Source organism: Eleutherodactylus coqui, chromosome 1 (assembly GCF_035609145.1).
Source record: "Eleutherodactylus coqui strain aEleCoq1 chromosome 1, aEleCoq1.hap1, whole genome shotgun sequence".
Taxonomy (NCBI): domain Eukaryota; kingdom Metazoa; phylum Chordata; class Amphibia; order Anura; family Eleutherodactylidae; genus Eleutherodactylus; species Eleutherodactylus coqui.
In genome coordinates, this window is record NC_089837.1 from 126,340,472 (window position 1) to 126,361,761 (window position 21,290).

Here is a 21,290-nt window from a genome sequence, read left to right on the forward strand (position 1 = left end):
GTTTTTTATTTTTATTTTTCACTGCATTCTCTGAGCAGTATAAATAATGTATTAAAGTAATTATACAGGCCAGTACGATTATACCAATACCAAATTGTAATAGTTTATTTTCTTTTTCACGACTTTTTCACACTTAAAAAAAAAAAGTAATAAAAGTTTAAATCACCCTCTTTTTGCCATATTTATAATAAAAAAAATCTAAATCATAAAAGAAAAATACATATTTGGTATCGCCGCATCAATAAAAGTCCGATCTATCAAAGTAGTGCATTATTTACCCCGCACGGTAAATATAGTCCGAAAAAAAAATAAAGAACACCACAAATGCACTTTTTCAGTCACCCTGTTTCCCTGAAAAAATGCAATAAAAAGCGATCAAAAAGTCATATGTATTCCGGATTGGTACTAACGTGAACTACAGGACATCTCGCAAAAAATGAGCCCTTGCTCAAGTGCGTTGACAGAAAAACAAAAAAGTTATTGCGTGCAGAAGATGCTGCAGAAAATAATTTTAAAAAATTAAATGTCTTTGAAAAAAAAAATACACAAGTACTACAGCAAAAAAAAAAAAACTATACAAGTTTGATATCGTAGTAATCGTACCGACCTGTAGAATAAAGATATCATGTCCTTTTTGTTGCAGTTCGTGCGTCGTAGAAACAAAATGCAGTGAAAAATGGCGGAATGTCTTTTTTTTTTTTTTTTTCATTTTACTCCACTTAGAATTTTGTAAAAGGTTTTCAGTACACTATATGGTACTTTGAATAGCACCATTGAAAAATACAACTCGTCCCGCAAAATACAAGTCCTCATACAGTGACGGCGATGGATAAATAAAGGAGTTATGATTTTTTAAAGGAGTGGAGGAAAAAAAGAAATGGGGGAAAAAGAAAAAAAGGGGCTGTGTCATTAAGGGGTTAAATAATGTACTAACTTCCCCCTCTGGGTCATTAGGACGCAGGGCTACCACATGTGTGATTTTATTTTTAATTTTTTACAAAGTAAAGGGAGACAAGTGTTTTTATTTTTTAAATATTTTTTTTTGCCCCCTAAGGGGACTTCCACAAAGACCCATCAGGATTCCCTGATCACATTCTGGGGGTCAGTTGGTGACAGCCCTTTACATGCTGCAGTCACATAGACTGCAGCATGTAAAGGGTTAACAGCAGAGATCGGAGGTTTTCTCTGATCTCTGCTGTAAGAGCTGGTGCCTGGCTGTCCTCTCACAGCCAAGCACCAGCTCTCCCTGCCACAGAGACCATCGGCTTGCTTCTGACAAGCCAATGGCCTCTATGGCAACTGTAAACAAACTAGTGCAGCAGTTTGAAATTAAAAGCGGGAGATTGCCGGCAGATCGGTAATATCTCCCTGCTTCTTATTTCAAAATCCTGCCCTGCTCTGTGTGGGTCTGTGCAGGCAGAGCACAATGCCACAGCTTGTGGCATTGTGCTCTGCAGCTCCCATAGTGATACATAGCCCGGAAATCTTCCTGGCTATATCGCTATGGGCAGTGGAGCTCCTCCCAGAAAATTTCCGGGCGTGCCACTCAAGGGGTTAATATGTGCTCCAAGATCAACAATACTATCAAGTTTACATCTTGTGCCATGTATGCAGTTATTGAACATCAGTTCGAGGGTGCATACTGCTGTACAAGATGTGCGCATGTTGCTAACTTGGGTTTGTCTTTATGTAAAATCCAGTTTAAAGCCCACATTACAGGAAGATATATATGAGGGAGATGAACATGTGGAGTCTCTATGCGTAAAGACATATGGAGGAAAAAACAATGATAAAATCTTCATAGGGGTTCTCTATAGGGGACCAAATACAACAGAAGCCACTGAAAATCTGTTACTCAGGCAAATAGATGAAGCAGCAGATCACAATGAGGTAATTATTATGGAAAACTTTATCCAGATATAAATTGGGAAACTGAAACATGCGGATCTCAGAGGAAACACGTTTCCGTGAATAATTAACGATAATTACCTTTCCTAACTTGTGCAGGACCCAACTACAGGGACTTAACATTAACCAACAGACCTGACAGAATAACAGGGGTGCAGGTCTGAGGGCACCTTGGAAATAGTGATCATAATATAATAAATTTCCACTTATCTTTCTAACGTGCACGGCTGAAATGCAGTTATACCTGTGTGAACGAGCCCTAATAGTGACCTTCATAGTAGCCGCAGTAGTAACCGTGACCCCATAATGACCCCAGTAGTAATAGTGAGCCCCATAGTGTCCCTAGTAGTAATAGTGAGGAATAGTATTAGTGACCCCTATAGTGGCCCTAGTAATATTAGTGACCCCCTATAATCGCCTCAGTATTCAGTGTCCCCTACATTGGCCCCAAGTAGTAATAGTGCCCTCGCATAGCAGCCTCAGTAGTAATAGTGACCCCCATAGTGGCCCTAGTAGCAACAGTGACCCCTATAGTTGCCCTAGTAGTAATAGTGACCCCTATACTGGCCTAAGTAGTAATTGGGACCCCATATAGTGGCCTCAGTGTCACCTATATTGGGCCCAGTAGTAATAGTGACCCCGCTATTGGTCTCTGGCTTGTGCAGGAACCCTACAGGTTGTCCACTTATCCAGCCTGCAGCTCTGGAGCGGTGGCAGCAGCAGCTGTGACTGCTGACCTCTCACCTTTGTGTCTGAGCTGCGTACAGGATGGTGTATGCAGATGCTGAGGGGAAGGAAGGGAGAGGTCAGCGGTCACAGAGTCTGCCACTGCCAGACTAGAGGTGAGCAGAATGCCAGTTAGATTTGTTGCACAGCCAGCAGGCCACATAAAATAAGAGTGGTGGACCAGTTCGGCCCACAGGCCTTGTGTTTGACATGTGAGCCATACACCCAGTATGATTGGAATTATAGACCTTTTTATTTAAATCAGACAAATTCAAATTCCCTTAACCTGTAAGATTGTTATTTGCATAGCGCCAACTTATTCTGCAGTGCTTTTAGGTAATTTCTTTTATTAATTATTCCCCACTAAGCTGGGTACTTACTTCACCAACCTCGGAAGAATGGAAGGCCGAGTCAACCTTCAGCCGGCTACCTGAAGCATGTAGTGGTTGAACCTGCAACCTTCAGGTCGTGTGCGAGAGCTTAGGACTGCATGTCTTCTGTCCTAACACTGTGCCACATGAAGCTGGGAATCGGAATTGGCCATTTATACACATTCGATAAAAGTGGGGCCTACCTGCTAATTTTGGCCACATCAGTTGATGATCTTATGTGTATAGCAATAGCTGATGTAAAGGAAATGAGGTTCTGGCCCAATGTATTTCAACATTCTCAATCCTTCATTCCCTTCTCCCAATTCACAAAGACACCCAGAATTGCCCATTTATGGTGGAGTCAGGTGAAATAGACAGCCTACAGCTATTGCAATATGTACAACCAGTACATTAGGAGAATAGGAGAGAATAACTGCTTCCATGTTCTTCATGAAAATGAAACCTTCCCCTTTCCTATAAAGCAACGGTGAGGTCTCTTTGAGATGCTGTCTACATGTTACAATCACACAAACAGTGATTGGCAGACAAAATGTTTTTGGCAGATTAGACAGAGATCAATCAGACCGATGGGCCATTTACGCACACCAATTTAAACTGATCTGACTGGACAGAAACTTGTCGGAATCTCTACCATGTAAACGCATCCTATGGGTGACATCTGAAGAGACTGAACATACAGCAATCCCTATTGAAAATAGGGCTTAATTTACCAATGAGAGCCTGAGCAGAGCAGGGAAGCAGTGGAGTTTATTAAGATTTTCACTGCTTTCCTGTCAGCAAGCACAGGCAGTTTTACAACATTGGACTAATCTATGAAGCCTTTCCCACCAGAATAATGGTGTACTATTTTTACAACATATATTCAACTGATTTGCACCAAAAAGAGTGATACATTACGAATGGCTCTGCCATTTTTTCTTCTTCTTACGAATGTAGGTGCAAAAAGTAAGCGCAGATTAGACCAAGTAAAACTTGGTCAAAAAATCATAGGTAATAGGTTGGTTCATCTTATGGCGCATGCCATGTATCTGCAAAATTTGGCACAATTTTATTTGACAATCTTTCAGGTAAATTTGTAAGCGGAGCCAGAAAAGCCACTTCATTTGGGCGCAACTAAGCAGGTTTTTTTTTGCATATCTCTTGTCATTTTGCTGCTTGAATTGCTCGTTTTTATAAACTCTGTAAACGTTATTATTTCAGCAGAATAACATCCTTTATATGGCTGTGAATCCAGACGCTCAACCACTCAGTCCGTGTACAAATCCCCTCAGTACGCACTCAGAGTTTAATTTTGAGCAAAGTCAAATTCCCATTTTGGCACATCTACATAAATTCTGGCACATCTCAACTTTTTATGCCTCCTTTATTGACCGTTTCCTGGCCTGCGTGCGTCTCATTTATAAACTTCATTAAAATTTGGCACATTTTGAAAATTTTTGGTACATCTAACTAGTTTTTCCGGAACGTCTACATTTTCAACACAATTCAGCGCCGCTCACCTCCTCCTTATATCTGACGTAGATCACACCTGTCAAGAACTAGTATAAAACTCGGTGCAAATTACGTTGATAAATAAGCCCCACTGTTTTAGTCGTAAAAGGCAGGTTAAGTTTGATAAAGGTACCTATTCCTATAACAGAAGTATATAAGTGATGTCCTTGCATAGATTCTTTATAATATACAGGTTAGGTGCAGTCCCACAGGTAGGTGGTGTTTTACTGTACTCTCCAGGTCACATGACTTAGGCAGGTTTTATATTACACTTCTATAAGACGTAATTGGTGATTCTGTCCTCTATGCAATGGGGCGGAAACCAGAAAAGACACAGTTTCTATCTGTTAGTCTTTTAGACAGGACAGAAAAGCGTCATGTTTGAAAAGGGGATTTTATCTTGCTGAAATACCATATTGTAATATGTCTGGAATTTCTTGCATGAACCATAAAATTGAATCTTTGATGTTCTCCTCATGAGGCTGTGATCTTTACAGCATATTTGGAAATGTGTTCAGTGGTCACTTGTGCAGCAGGGGCTTAAGCCCAATGTCCACAGGCAGATCTGGATTGCGGAATCCGCTCGGGACACACGCGCAGAAGATCCGCAAGTCAAGCCGCCCATAAGGATACATGGGTGTCTGCAAGTGAGATAAAGTATGCGGATTTAATTTGCGGACCGGAAAAAAAAAAAATAAATAAATAAATAAATAAATCGCAGCATACTCCATTTTACTGCAGATCTTGCACGGACATCTTCCATTGAGGTCCATGTAGGCCGTCTAATCCGCGGCCCATCCATCTGGGCCATGGATTCCGCAGGAAAGCAGGAGGTTAAGAAAAAAAACCCTCTCCACTGCACATTTGCGGCGGTGCGCTGGCCGGTGCTTTCACACACATCCGTAGTGAAGAAAAGAGAAGACCCGCAGAAGACCCGGACGTGTCCTCTGCTGTGGGCAGATTCTGGACGATTCCGCTGTGGGCTCTTGCATGTGGAATCCGAGGACATGAGGTGCTGACCTATAGATCTAAACTACTTAAGTCACAATTATAGACAAACACAATCTAACTAAAACTAATAACTCAGAGTTGTACTGTTCATGTCTTTTACGCAGCACACTGAGTAAACATCCACAGTGCAGGAAGAAAAAGTGAACCTCTGTGTTAAGGACTTCTAATTGTCAAAATTATTTTAAGTAGAGGAGATGTAAATGTAGGTTTCATAGGTGCTTTGCCCAATAAATCAAGGCAAACAAAGCCTGGTTACTGACAAATATGTTCTTCACTGTGGAGGTTTACTCAGTATGCTCATTAAAGACCTGCACAATAAAACTGTTTGTACATTATTGGTATAGTTAGCTTGAGTGGGTCTGTAACTGTGACTTAGATAACAATCAGACTACATTTTATTAGTAGTCAATGCAGCAACACAGGTCATTCCAAAGGGCTCACTTACTTTTTCGTGCAACCGTATCTACCTCATATCTCTGTATCTATCCTCTCTCAAACAATGTAATACACCAGTTGGTAACAATATCCAAAGGTTAAGGCAGAACAACATACTGTAGCCGAGCCTTTCTGATCAAATCTCCACTACGACCTGATTTATTTTTCCAGGACATTGCTGGATGTCAATTCATAGACAGATGGCACATTGACTGAGGCATATATCTGAACTGAGAGAGATGTCTGGAATTTCAACTCCGGCTTATTATTACCAAAAAAAAAAAAATGAACTACACAGCATTTGTTTGTGGATTACTGAAGTGACACGACCATTTTTAAATAAGTGGTTTGGTTGCTTTTTAAGCACTTACGTAATATACTCTCCTATGTAATAGCCTGATTCTGTGACAGAATGTAGATGTTAATCTGCCACATTGCTCAGTATTCATTTCCCCCTCTGATACCTATCTTTTGTTTATTTCAGACACATGCTAAATATTGCTCACTATTTACAGCTAAGAACATGAGACTCCCATGTCTTGTGGTCACGCTGTCAAGTCATTATCACTGTACATGAATCAAGAATGCCTGGGTTATAATTCCTGCCACCTTACCATTGGCTATACGTTCTAGAGAACTGTTGGCTGAATACTGGCTCAGTTGACTGGTATCTCTCCTGATGAACTCAAACACGTACACTTAGCTGGTTAACTCTAACATGCATGGTCCAAGTTCTGGCCCCCAACATTTGCTGTGGAGAGGCAAATATTAGATCATCCTCCCTTCTTGCCCAAAATCAGCAGGTTCGCTCAACTTTAATTTAAAGAGGTTGTTCAGAATTAGAAAAACATGGCTACTTTTCTTAAAACAGCACCACTTCTGTCCAGAGGTTGTGTGTGGTATTGTAGCTCAACTCCATTGAAGTGAAAGGGAGCTAAGCTACCAAACACAACCCACAGACACGGGTGGTGCTGTGTTTGCAAGAAAGCAACCATGTTTTTCTAACCCTGGATAACCCTATTTATATGGCCAGTTTTACACACATATTGACTAGAAGCCCTAATGGAAGCAAGCAACCACGCAAATGACCAGTCAATGGGCTGAGAAGTATACCATATTCTCAGCCCATTGTACACCTTATCAAAAATGATGAAGACATGTGATATTCCACCTCTCAACTCACTACCGCAGACCAAGCGGACTTTTCCTGAGGCCAATGAACACAGATCAGAGAATGTAATTTAATGGGATTTTTTTCACCATGACAGATCCTTACACAATTATGCTCAATTAAACATCAGTTGCGAGAAACTCTGAATTACATAACAAAGCCATAAAAATAATTTCCATACCTTTTGGTCCACTTTTAGAAAATGAGCAAGCTCGTCCACTGTTAAATGATCTTTCTTATCACTGTAACTTAAGAGCAGCAGGTATAGATCTCTCCGTAATGACATCATCTTGTAGAACACAGAGAACTCCTCAAAGGTTAATGTGCCCTGATTCTCATCAGTGTCTGCTTCCTGTAAAAGAACAAAACATGAAGTCACCATGCTTAGCAACTGCCATGTTCATCAATTCATCCTCGTAATCCTTAATACATAAATACATAAACTTTCAAGTGACTTTTCAGAATAAGCTGTCATTTGCACATGAGTAATAACGCTATATCTAGCCATTCTATGACTTCTGCATTTTTAGAAGTTTTCTCCTATCCAGGCTCCGTCTCTAATTTTGTTTTCCCTGAGCTGGTAGGTGCAGACTACATGCTGTGATGTCCACTATGCTGTCACAGTGCGCCACTGCTGCTGGGGCTGCAGTCAGGCATTCGTGTCATTCATGATCTGCACACACCTCTCCTCTGCTCACTCCCAGGCCTCTACCCGTACAGCAGCACACACTCCCCTAACCTGTCCCCCTTCAATTACATTCCTGCACCCCCTGGTGTGCATGCCTAAACAATTGGTCTCTCTACCAGTTTGTGTATTCCTGACCTCGACTCTGTATCTTGGATTCCGCTTTGTCTGCTGCGTTGGAAGTATTGACTTGGCCATTATATAGTGTTGCTATTGGTAATGCCGATTGGTGTAGTGGGTATTGCTCAGTGACAGTATGGAGGTAATTCTACTGGTCATGATGATACCAGTGATAGCGTGTGTGGTTTTATTTCACTTTTACAAAATAAAAGAAAATTATTTATTAACGGTGTGCGATTGTTTGATCACTTTTATAATGCTTTGCTATAACTTGGGAGGAGGGTGCACTTTTTTGACGTTCGCCCTATTGTCAAATTCCCGAGACACTACCCTGATCTTCCTACAGAGACCTAATATATATGTCTAGCTTGATTTCTCTGTGGACATACAATACAATAAGTATTGAAGTGTTTTCAGTTACTAGCTAATACTTCATCACCACTCACGTGTCATAATTGTAACTCCTTATACTCACTCTTAATTCACCCTTTCATTTTCATACTAATCTTTTATTTGCTTCTTTTAAGAAAAAAAATCACCAGATTTTTAAAAGATGTGTTTAACATAAGGATTTAAACAAAAGGTACATTTCTGATACATTTAGTTTAATACCCTTTCTAATGTGACAAATCATTATATTTTTCCTGCCTTTCATACCTGACTCTGAGACCTTCCACTGCATTATGATCAGCAGCGGCTGACTAAGCCATGTAGCTCCTTTCAATCATATCCATATTGTTTGGCTTGGAGGTTCTGTGTGGTGGGCACAATGCTGTTGTCAATTCCATACGGATGTTGGTATATGGATGTCTGGAATATCTGCCTGTTGGTACAGTTATGTAGGTTCTGCATCCCAGTGTGGAGAAAATCTGTTGTGTCACTACAATTCAGGGGTGCCATTTTATTACTATGTCTTGGCACTTCTAACAGTCTTAGAATAGATAACTCTTCACACAACTTTATGCTCATGTAATAGCCTGTATGTGAATCATCAATCTTGTAATCTACTATGCTTGCATTAAAATACTTTGTTTTATCATTGAACATCCAAGTTTGAAGTTCCTACCAATATGGATCTCCAGCACCTTTGCAATCCACTGCCTGTCATTAGGCATTTGGCTTCTCTAGTAACAGGGATGTAGGAACACTGTTAGTTACTACATGCAACAGACGGAAGGAATTCCAATGCTGCCTTGTAGATGAATGGAGCAGGGCTATACAGGGCAGTATAGGAAGTGTGGGAGAAGTTGTCAGACTAGTACAGTACTGTTAGAATGGCTATTTAGGACTCTTCTCCTGCAAACAGCAAGGCAGCAGAAAAACAGGAAAATCTACATGTAAAAACGAAAATTATTGGGCTCAAACTGAGTGAAAACAGCAGCAAAGCAGCGGCCAATAAAGACCTGGGCTGATTTTGAATTTTTTTTTTTTTTTTTTTAAACTCAGGTATACTTTAAGTTTAGATATCAACCAGTGATGGTTTTAGAAGCGAAGTCCAGGCAATAATAGTACAGCTTATATTCCAAAAAAATTCTGTGATATGTTCTTGTATGTTTCAATGAATGTGACTTATAAATGATAGCTAAATATTAGGCAACCCTGATTTATAATGTTTTATGAAGCTTACATCAGTATCCAGGACTAACCACTAACTTTATTACATATCTACAAAACTAGTAAATGAGAGCAGTTCTGTAAAGAAGCACAACAAAGTTGTGTGCCAACAAAATATGTCTTGTAGCTGCTTTAGACTGTCCTTAGAGACATATTCACAGTACTCATGTCATCATTGTGTCTGCTTCAAGCATCTGCCTAAGAGGATTTACTCGGGATTTACCAAACATTCGACAGAGGTTTTCTAATATCTGCTTCTTTTTATGTAGGTCTTGAGGACAGGCCAGCCATCAAACTGCCTTCCTGAAATGTAGTTTAACTGGAGTAATCTGTGTCCTCCTCATTAAGTTAAAGTTAAAGGGGTTGTCCCGCGCCGAACGGGGGGCCTATTGAAGAAAAACAAAACCCGTTTCGGCATGAGACAAACCCAATGCATGTGTTAAAAAAAAAAACGTTTAGTACTTACCCGAATCCCCGCGCTGCGGCGACTTCTTCCTTACCTTACTAAGATGGCCGCCGGGAGGGGCGTGGCTAGCCGGCAACAGGAGCACACGCACAGACCGGGGCTCCTGGCAGCAGGAGCATACCGGCGAGTTTTTGCCGCGCCTGGAGGCTTCCACCGCAGCGAAATCATTACCCTGGGCACCTCCGGACCGAGACCTGCGAAAAGAGACCCTCCGCGGGTCTCTAGCTGAACTTTTGATTTTGAGGCCTACAGTTCCGGCCGCATCCCCGGCCTAAATTTACAGACGCGGCCGACCGGAAGTGAGGGCCGGCCGCGGAAGACAACGGCAAACCCTCCCTGAGGGGTGGCGGAGGGGAGGGGGCAGCTGCTGGGACCTGAGGAGAGCTGGGGAGCGGACAGAAGGAGCAGGAAAGAGAACGGCAGGCCCGCAAAACAGCAGACTGGGTGAGTGACACCGTGACTGCGGCCACCGGACCCTGCGGCCCCCCCCTGCGCTCCCCCACCCCTACTGGACAGTAGCACCACGCCGAGGGCACTGAAACCCCCTGGAGCGAGCTCCCTGCCGTGCAGTAAGCACTTCACACAGGCAGACATATTAACGGGCCCCCTCTACCCCTCCCCCCCAGTCGGACACCACCTAGACGAGGGAAGACAAGGGGTGCAAGAGGAGAAAGATCGGGGGCAGCGTGGGGGAAAGAAGTGAAGGGGAAACACAGCGGAGACCCACGCACACAGTGAGGAGCACCGCGCACGGAGCCACTTTCCCTCAGGGGAGCACGCTACTCCTGAACAGAGGGGTGCGGAGGCGGTTGGCGGCCCCCTCTTTCTGCGTATCTCGCCTTTTAACACACGTGGTACCCAGAGACTGCGCCGACTGCTTCATGCGCACTCAGAAACCAAGCCCGGAGCTGCCGCCTGCAAGTGTCACGCTAAAGGTGCATAAATGCTACTACACTATGTTTGCGCCCCAACAGCTATGCATTAAAGTTTAAACTGCGCATGAATCCCCCCCTGTGACATTCATAAGTTCGGACCGGTGGACATCCCCTACTACTATCCTTTGACAAGATGGCGCCAAGCAAGCAAGCCAAAATAACTAGCAAGCTGCAGCAATATTCACGGCCCAGCACCTCAACGGACTCCCGACCTAACGCGCCTCCTAGCCCGCAAAGTGCGCCCCCTGAGGCAACAGCACCAGCTTCACCTCCCGCATCTGGCCCAACTATCGCCGATGTGCTGAAAGCGATTACAGAATCGCGCTCTGCCCTCACAGAAAAAATCGACGCACTACAGTCGGACTTTGGTCTGCTGCGAGCGGACGTCCAAACGCTGAGAGAGCGCACAACAGAAGTTAAGACGCGAGTCTCCAACTTAGAGGACTCTGTTACACCACTCTCAGATCAAGTGCGCACCCTCGGCTCTAACCTCACGGCGCAGGGGAAAAAACTGGATGATATGGAGAACCGCCTGCGCAGATGCAATCTGAGATTTATAGGACTACCGGAGGGCGCTGAGGGCAGAGATCCCTGTGATTTCCTGGAATCGCTCCTCAAACAGGAGTATGGCCCCAACTCTCTGTCACCCCTATTCTGCGTCGAGAGAGCACATCGCATTCCATCAAGAGCCCCACCGCCCGGAGGCCCTCCACGCACCTTCATTGCAAAACTGCTTAACTATAGGGACAGAGACAAAATCCTGGCGCTCAACCGCGAGAGAGACCCGATAAGGGTTGACGGACAAACAATCCGCATCTTTCCGGACTTCTCTCTAGAGGTACAGCAAAAGCGCCAAAAATTTGTAGAGGCAAAGAAAATGCTGCGCTCAAAACAACTTGTCTACGCCATGTTATATCCTGCCAGACTAAAGGTGATCAAGGATAACCGTTCCCACTTCTTTGAAAACCCAGAGGATGTCCTAAACTGGCTCGAACAAAATTAACCTACACCGTGAGACTTTCACAAATGCTGGCCGTTCGTTGCTTTCTCAGAATTATTGCGGCATAATGGTGGAGGGTGGCACCCCCCTTTCTCCCACACCCCCCCCTTTTTTTTTTTTTCTTTCTCCCCCCCCCCTTTCCCCCCTCTTATCTCCCGTTCCCACCCCCCTCCCTCCACTCCCCTCTCCCTCCACTCTAGATAAGATGGCCGGCAGCTGAAGATGATGAAAATGCAAAACGATGTGGGCCGCGTTAAAGTTACCCCCTTTTTTTCTCTCTCTCTATTTAGACTGTGGGGGCCCGACTGGACTGAGGGCCTACGCAGCGCCCGCGGCCTGTGCCGGGTACCTATAGCCCACACTGACACGGCCCACAATCACATAACCCTGTCTCTGTTTCTTCACAGGGGGACTTTATTTTCATGCTCGTAACTGCTATTACTGTTCTATATTTTTCTGTTATAGTCTGTTGGCGATTCTCGATTGGGGCTAGGTCTCACGCCCCCTACAAAGTTGTGAGTTATGGGATCGAAACCTGTCCAAAGTTCGGGGGGATGGGTAGGGTGGGAGGGGAGGGTTTGGTTTGAGGCTGGTAAATGTGAATTGCTTTGTAATTTTCTATTTGTTGTTATTTTTGGCACGACTCTCTTTCGGATGCTTTATAAGAACTCATGGGAACAATGGCTACCCCCTTGAAAATGGCTAGCACATACTTAAAACTGGTCTCCTGGAATGTCAGGGGACTAAACTCTAAAATTAAAAGAGCATTGGTTTTTGACTTCCTTAAAACCCACTCCCCCCACATGATACTACTTCAAGAAACACACCTCAGGGGCTCAAAGACGCTGGCGCTTAAACGAGCAACAATTGGCTCAGCGTATCACGCGACTTACTCAAACTATGCTCGAGGAGTCAGTATACTGGTGGCCAAATCGGCCCAGTTTGCCTTCCGCCAAATACACATAGATCCTGGGGGGCGCTACCTGATCCTACAGGGAACCTTCCATGGCCGTCTCCTCACGATAGTAAATCTTTACCTGCCACCACCTGCTAACATTGAAATACTTCACGAGGTGATGGCACGAGTGGTCCTCCTTGAGGCGGCCCCGATAGTAATTATGGGAGACTTCAACCTGATTTTGGACCCGATGTGGGACCGACTCACCCCAGCCGCCTCCACACAGGCTCGGCTGCCTGGGTGGGCCGACTCCTACTCAATGCAGGAAATATGGCGCACGCGACATCCACATGACAGAGCCTACTCATGCCACACTCCGACCTACAATGCCTTCTCGCGCATAGATCTCTGTTTTGGCTCCCCGGACTGCCTCCCTATGGTACGTGATATATCCTATCTACCCAGAGGCATTTCAGATCACTCCCCGCTCCAATTAGTTCTTGACCTTGGAGTTGGGGGCAGTCGCCCTATGTGGAGACTGAGTCCGCTGTGGCTGGAACAGAGAGAAGTGCATGAGTATGTAGAACAAGAGGCTGAAATGTACTGGGAAGTCAATGAGGGGACGGCCTCGGAGCTGGTGGTATGGGACGCATTTAAAGCCTTCACCAGGGGATCCTTTACCTCGGCTATTGCCGAGCATAGAAGATCCCTGGGAGCCCGCCGCTTGGACCTGGAAAGGCGCCTTGATTTAGCAGAGGCAAGGCACATAGCAGACCCCTCCCCGGAAACTATTACAATTCTGGGTGCCCTGCGACGGGAATACAAACTACTGCTTATCGAATACACCAAGAAGAAACTCCTGTATTCCCGCCACCGGATTTTTGATCAGGGAGACAAGAACGGCCACTTACTGGCCTACTTGGCTAGGGAGGATCAGACACTGCCACCAATTACGGCGGTGCGGGACGGCACGGGTACTCTATTAAATGATCCCAAACTAATTAATCAAACGTTTGCCCAATTCTATGGAGATTTGTACACCTCCAGACTGAGCTATACTGAAGCGCAGCTCCTGGCGTACCTGGATGGCATTCCCTTCCCCACACTGAGTGGAGACAGCGCGGCCCACCTAGATGGGGATCTAAGTATAGAAGAAATAACGGAGGCTATTAAGGCACTCCCCAATAGGAAATCACCGGGCGTGGATGGGCTCCCCGGGGAGTGGTATAAAAAAAATGTGGAAATCCTGGCCCCGCGACTCCTCACACTATATAATTCTATTCTGCGGGAAGGAGCGCTACCGGACACAATGCGTAAAGCTCTCATAATAATGATCCCTAAAACTGGAAAAGATCCCACGGACTGCGGCTCTTACCATCCCATTTCCCTTCTCAACAACGACGTAAAAATACTCGCAAAAATACTGGCGACGCGTATAAACTCGGTACTAAAAGAGATCATACACGCGGACCAGTCCGGCTTCATGCCTGGCAAAAGCACGGACATGAACCTGAGGAGGCTCTTCAACCACTTGTCGTACAAGCACACTAACTGCGGGAGGCGCACCCTGGTATTTATAGATCAGGCAAAGGCCTTCGACTCAGTAGAGTGGAAGTACCTATGGGCGGTGATGCGGCGGTTCGGATTCGGGCCAACTTTTATTAAATGGATCGAGATCTTGTACGGCTCCCCGGTGGCCAACATTAAAACTAATGCACATGTCTCTGCCCAATTCTCCCTGAGCAGAGGCACAAGGCAGGGTTGCCCTCTGTCCCCTGCCTTGTTTGCCCTCGCCATAGAGCCTCTTGCGATCCAAATCCGAACGTCACCAACAGTGAAGGGATTTAAACTGAACAACTACGAAGAGCGCATAGCGCTCTATGCAGATGACACCCTACTCTTCCTCCAAGACCCGGAGGCGTCTCTAGACGCAGCCCTGATTATATTCGGCGCATTCGGCACACACTCTGGCGTTAAGGTCAACTGGGACAAGACTCACTTACTGGCGGTGGACCCTGCGGCCGCCGAGCTCCCTCTGCCCGCCCCGCTGAGCTGGACAACCCAGACCACCTACCTGGGAGTAAAGGTCTCAGCGGAACTATCCGCCTTTTACAACTCCAATCTAGTCCCCCTCCTGGCATGGGCCGGGGAGGCAGCGACACGCTGGGCCTCTCTCCCACTCACGCTGGTGGGCAGAATAAACCTGCTAAAAATGAAATTGCTACCAAAATTCCTGTATATACTGCATAATTCTCCTATGTTAGTCCCTAAAAAATTCTTCACTAAGCTCCGTGGGATCGTACTGCGCATACTGTGGAGGGGCACTACACCCAGGATTAAATTGGAGACTCTGTGCCTCCCATTGAACGGAGGGGGACTGGCCCTACCGCACTTCTATTACTACTACCTGGCCAGCCAACTGGTATACGCGGGATGGTGGATATGCTCGTCAAATTACAACCCGGCGGTGGGCCTGGAACGTAGAATGGTGGACCCTGCTCAGAACCTACGGGGACTGCTACTGAGCGGCCCCTCATCCTCGGTCGCCCCTCTGCCTACTCCCATGCTGGTGACACTGGAGACCTGGCAACGGGTCACGAGACTGTCCACTACAGAGGAGACTGCGCGATCCCCACACACTCCCCTCTGGAATAACCCCAAACTGCCACACTTCCAGCGCTTCCCAGAGTCCGCCTTCTGGAGACGCCGGGGCGTTAATGTCCTCTCTGACATAGTCAGCGAGGGCAAGTTTTGCACCTTTATGCAGCTACGGGTTGCCCACGGCCTGCCCGAAAACTCCTACTTTAGGTACTATCAATTGCGAGATGCAGCCAGGGCTCAGTTTGGAGGTCTGTCTATCCCACTATCCACGACACGGCTGGAGAGCCTGGCGCAGATGTGCAATCTTGTCAAACCGCTGTCGAGTTTTTATGCCCTTACGGTGCAGTGCTTGGCCCCGCTAGGCGAAAGGGCCGTACAGAGATGGGAGGGAGATATCCCTGACCTGACCTCAGGGGAGGATGAGGATATACTGGGTGGCTCTGGTCCCCCCCTGGTTAGCGCTAGAGACAAGCTCATCCAAGTTAAATTTCTGCACCGCATATATTATACCCCCTCCAGGTTGTGCACCATGGGCCTGCTCCCTACTGCAACGTGCCCACGATGTTTGGTGGCGGATGGGACGGTCATGCATGTGTTCTGGGAGTGCGCGGTCCTACAGGAATACTGGAGAGACGTGCTTGTCTTCATGGAAACACATCTAGGGGCACCGAGGATCATGCATCCTGGAACATGCCTCTTTGGGCTAGTGGGAGACCTGCCGGTGGCGGCAGCAACACATACATTATACAAGTTGCTACTCTTCTATGCAAAAAAAGTGAACCTACTTAATTGGAAACACCCTGGGAGGCCGACTAGGAGCGCATGGATCCGGGTCGTTAATGCTGAAATCCCAATGTACAAATTGACATACATGGCCAGGGGGTGCCCTGAAAAATTCGACAAGATTTGGGATAGCTGGGTGAGTTGCCCCGCGACCGCGTCGGGAGAGCCAAGCCAGGCGGTAGGGGGGGAGTGAGGGTGAGAGAAGGATAAAAAAAAAAAGAGAGACACCTGCTAAATCTGCTTTCTACGATAAAACCCTATGCTCAGAAAACTAATTTTTTCTCCTCTATTCCCACAGTTGTTCTTAAGAGAGTCGCGCCAAGGGGTTGGGGGGGGGGGGGGGGGCTAAGTTTAAGTTTTTGGTTTTTTTTTTTCCTGATTGATCACAGCTGATCTATTCAAGGTTAAACTACTGTTTAGCAATAACTGATAAAGTTAAGAGTTTAAAGGGGGGGGGGGGGGGGGCGCGAAAGAAATAAAAGTACTAGCCAGGTATAGCATGCCAAGAAGAAATATGTATATGTAAGCAGGCAAAGGTTATCTCTACCCTGTTTTTCATGCAATGTACTATCTGCTGAATCTGACACCTGCGGTGACAGTTATCCGTGTTTACGTGTTTACATGCTTGTTAATTCTGGCTAAATAAAATTCCTTTAAAAAAAGATGGCCGCCGGGATCTTCACCCACGATGCACCGCGGGTCTTCTCCCATGGTGCACCGTGGGCTCTGTGCGGTCCATTGCCGATTCCAGCCTCCTGATTGGCTGGAATCGGCACACGTGACGGGGCGGAGCGGAGCTACAAGGACCAGCTCTCCGGCACGAGCGGCCCCATTCACCAGGGAGAAGACCGGACTGCGCAAGCGCGTCTAATCGGGCGATTAGACGCTGAAATTAGACGGCACCATGGCGACGGGGACGCTAGCAACGGAACAGGTAAGTGAATAACTTCTGTATGGCTCATAATTAATGCACGATGTATATTACAAAGTGCATTAATATGGCCATACAGAAGTGCTGAACCCCACTTGCTTTCGCGGGACAACCCCTTTAACTTATGATTTTAAGCAAAAAAACAACTGTTAGTGTCGTATTTATGAAACAGTACATAAACTACATAGGAGTAGAAATTTAAAACACTTGCTAATATTTGTAAGAGGATGTCCCTATTTGGACCACCACTTTTCAGTATACCCATCTGATATGATGACAATGTTTCCATCCATGACTTGTGGTTCTGGGAGACTTGCCTTTTATGAAACCTCTTCGTTGTGTTTCCTAGTGTCTTTACTCACTTTAATCACAAAGTTGAAACTTGGCCTTCTTCAACTTCTCCCCCACCCCCCCTCCCCATCTCCCCAACGTGAAGAATTGGGCCTGATGTAACATACAGTTGTAAAATGTACTGCTTAGGCCGGGCTCACACAAATGGGTTGGATTCCACTCGCGGATATCTGTAGCAGAAGACCTGCGTATGATTGCGGAAGCAAATTGAGTATGGTCGCATATGCAAGCAGGGAATGACATCACCCCCTGGGAACCCCCTTCTATCGCTCAGGCGACATTCTCTTGTGCTGTTGTGGTGAGATGTTCTAGAGCCTTCAGAATGGGATACTGCTCTTCTGGCTTGGCTGGTTTATACTACTTTTTTGAAAGTAGTATAAATCACTTTAAAAAAAACAAACACATTCTTGTGGAGAAAGAGCCCAGAAGAATAAGCGGAGGTTGCAGACCGCAGTCTGGATGGTGTGCTGCTCTTCAGACTCTGACCTGCATTGTCTGCCCACTAATTCCTGCTTTCTTTATACCATTTGTATCTGGTCTTCTAGCAACGTGCATATGAATCTCGAACACATCCATAAAGATCAATGGAGCTCATATCTGTGGAAGCTACAGTAAAATAGAGCATACTGAGATTTTTTTCCCCACTTGCAGAATCCACAATTCCTACCCGCAACTGTGAGCAAACGGTCGAAAGTCAATGCCCACGTATTGGCGCGTATCATACATGTGGACGGTGATTGCGGAATCCGCAATTCAAATCCATTTGTGAGAGACTGGCCTTACAGATTATGAACAACTTGCTGTCTTTTAAAAAAAAAAACCAAAAAAAAAAACTTTTGCAATAGGTTGTTACTAAAAAATTTTAAACATTTACTTTTTATGCTTCCGTATGCTCCAGTACTCTTCACTGTGGGAGGACTGAGATTTCTCCAGAATCCGTCAGACAGGTAGACTGACGGGAGACAGAAACTAATAAGGAGGAGAGCTGTGCAACATAACGTTTACAGCAGATGGATGGTTGAGAGATATGTTATATCCTACAGCAGGGGGAAGAGAGGAGATGTAGTGATACGCTATTTAATCAGGATTTAGTCTACCTGATTACAAAGTGTCAGACGCTAACGAACGGCTTGCAGGTACAAGCAGTGACATGGGCTCCTTAGGCCCAATATCCACAAGCAGATTTTAATTATGAAATCCGCAGGAGATCCGCACCTATAGCCGCCCATAGGGATGTATTAGCATCCGCCAGACAATTTAAAGCAAGTATATGTGATTTTTTTTCTGACGTGCGGATCGCATGCGCGGGAAGAAATCGCAGCGTTCTCCATTTTTGTGTGGACGTGCCGTGGATCAGTGGGAAAGCAAGCAATTAAAAAATATAAATAAAATTGCACTGTGCATGCGTCCGGCATGTTTCCGGGGTGTCTGGACACATCCGCCGTGTTGAAGAAAGAAGATCCGGTTGGGCACGGAGGAGACCCACGCTGGATCTGGACAGCTAAGAAAATGTTTTTTTCTCTCAATGTCTGCAGGCACGCACGGATTCCACTGTGGGATTTAGCACTGGAATCTGTGCATGCAAGTGGATATTGGGCCTAACTGTGCTGATGACCTGGATCTGTTCTGATACCCAATTTCTTATCACTGCTCTTGTAGCTCAAGTTTAACCTCAGGCCGCATCCGTCAGCTACAAGAGCAGTGATAGGAAATGAATGATGTGTCCGGTTGGAGCTGGGTCATCCAGCACAGTAAGAAGCCAGTGTCAGTTAAGGTCCTTGTAAGGAAAAAAGTGTTGGATCATGTGAATTTGAACAGTAATCGTTCAGTGTAAACACAGCCAGCGATTAAACAACAAATTGAAAATTCCTTCACTTCTCGTTCATTTTATGCAGCCATAAAAATAATCATCCCCCGTTTGCACGTCATTGTATGTGCACAACTATCATTTAGTCAATCACTGGTACAGTGAATGTGAATGACTAATTTGTGAGCGCAATTCTAAACTAAATTGTAAATGTTTTTTCTATTTGTATAAACACAATGAATCGTTCAGAATCGTTCAAATTCTTGCGCTCCTACATTAATTTGAATGATAATCATCCGGTGTAAATGCATGCAGCGACTGAACGACTAAACAAGAACGACTGTCTGCTTACTGTGAATGAGGCGGGCAGGGGGAGAACACTCCCCGCCCTGTTCCGCCTCCATTCCGGCGAGCGCTGTAAGTGATGCCAGCGATACTTGCTCCTATGTAGTAACCGAACATTACAGGGACGATGCCCGACAGCTCATCCCATGTAAACGGACGGTTAGTTACAAGCTGGCACTTTGTAGTTAGGTAGAGCAACTCCCAATTAACTAGCTAAATAGTGAGTCCCTACATCTCTTCCCTTCCCCATGCTGTAACTAGGATGTAACGCATCATTATTACACACATCTCCCCCCTACTGGCACTAGTTTCAGTCTCACATCAGTCTCCCTGACAGATTCAGCAAACTTAGGCTCATGTCCACGGGCAAAAGAAGAATTAAAATCCGCAGCGGATTTTAACTCTTCTCCTGCACGCGGATCCGCATCCCATATGGATGCATTGACCACCCGCGGGTAGATAAATACCCGCGGATGGTCAATAAAAGTGATTTTAAAAAAAATGGAGCATGAAAAAATCTGGACCATGCTCCATTTTCGTGTGGGTCTCCCACAGGGACGGCTCCCGCGGGCTTCTATTGAAGCCTATGGAAGCCGTCCGGATCCGCGGGAGACAAAAATAGGAATTTACTCACCCGCTCCGGTTCTTCTCTTCACCGCGGCGCCATCTTCTCTCCGTCGCGGCCGGATTTTTTTTCTTCGGACCGGCGCATGCGCGGGGCACGTCACCGACGTCATCCTGCGCATCCGCCGGGCCGAAGAAAGAAGATCCGGCCCCGACGCAGAGAAGATGACGCCGCAGCGAAGGAAGTATCCGGAGCGGGCGGGAGGTGAGTTTATTCTGATTTATTCTTATTTTCAGCGCTCATGTCCGCGGGGCAGGAGGGACCCGCTACGGATTCTCCATGGAGAATCCGTAGCGGGCCTGATTTTCCCCGTGGACATGAGGCCTTAGGCCTCACGTCCACGGGCAAAAGAAGAATTAAAATCCGCAGCGGATTTTAACTCTTCTCCCGCACGCGGATCCGCACCCCATAGGGATGCATTGACCACCCGCGGGTAGATAAATACCCGCGGATGGTCAATAAAAGGGATTTAAAAAAATATGGAGCATGAAAAAATATGGACCATGCTCCATTTTCGTGCGGGTCTCCCGCGGGCTTCTATTGAAGCCTATGGAAGCCGTCCGCATCCGCGGGAGACCTAAAATAGGAATTTAAAAGAATTAACTCACCCGCAGCGGACCGGGAAGGTCTTCTCTTTCTCACGGCCGGATCTTTCTTGCTTCGGCTCGGCGGATGTGCCCGGCGCCGGCGTGACGAGTTCATCCGCCGGCCGAAAAAGAAGATCCGGCCGTGAGGAAGAGAAGACCTTCCCAGTCCGCTGCGGGTGAGTTAATTCTTTTAAATTCCGATTTTAAGCGCTCATGTCCACGGGGCAGGAGGGACCCGCTGCAGATTCTCCATGAGAATCCGTAGCGAGCCTGATTTTCCCCGTGGACATGAGGCCTTAGTCCTCCAGCACTGCAGTGTGTGGAGCACATTGCAGCATACAATGTATGCAGTTAAACATTTTTTAGTAGCTTAATGCAATAAATTTTTTTCTGTAAAAATACACATTT

General features: G+C 45.9%; 1 protein-coding gene across 1 annotated transcript in view; it reads right to left on the bottom strand.

Annotated features, from left to right (window-relative positions):
• Positions 1-21,290, bottom strand: part of PLCH1 (phospholipase C eta 1) — a 267,361-nt gene that overhangs the window by 80,821 nt on the left and 165,250 nt on the right. Inside the window, exon 6 of the mRNA XM_066600144.1 lies at positions 7,316-7,486. Coding sequence (XP_066456241.1) covers positions 7,316-7,486 — 171 coding nt within the window. The remainder of the gene's footprint in view (positions 1-7,315; positions 7,487-21,290) is intronic.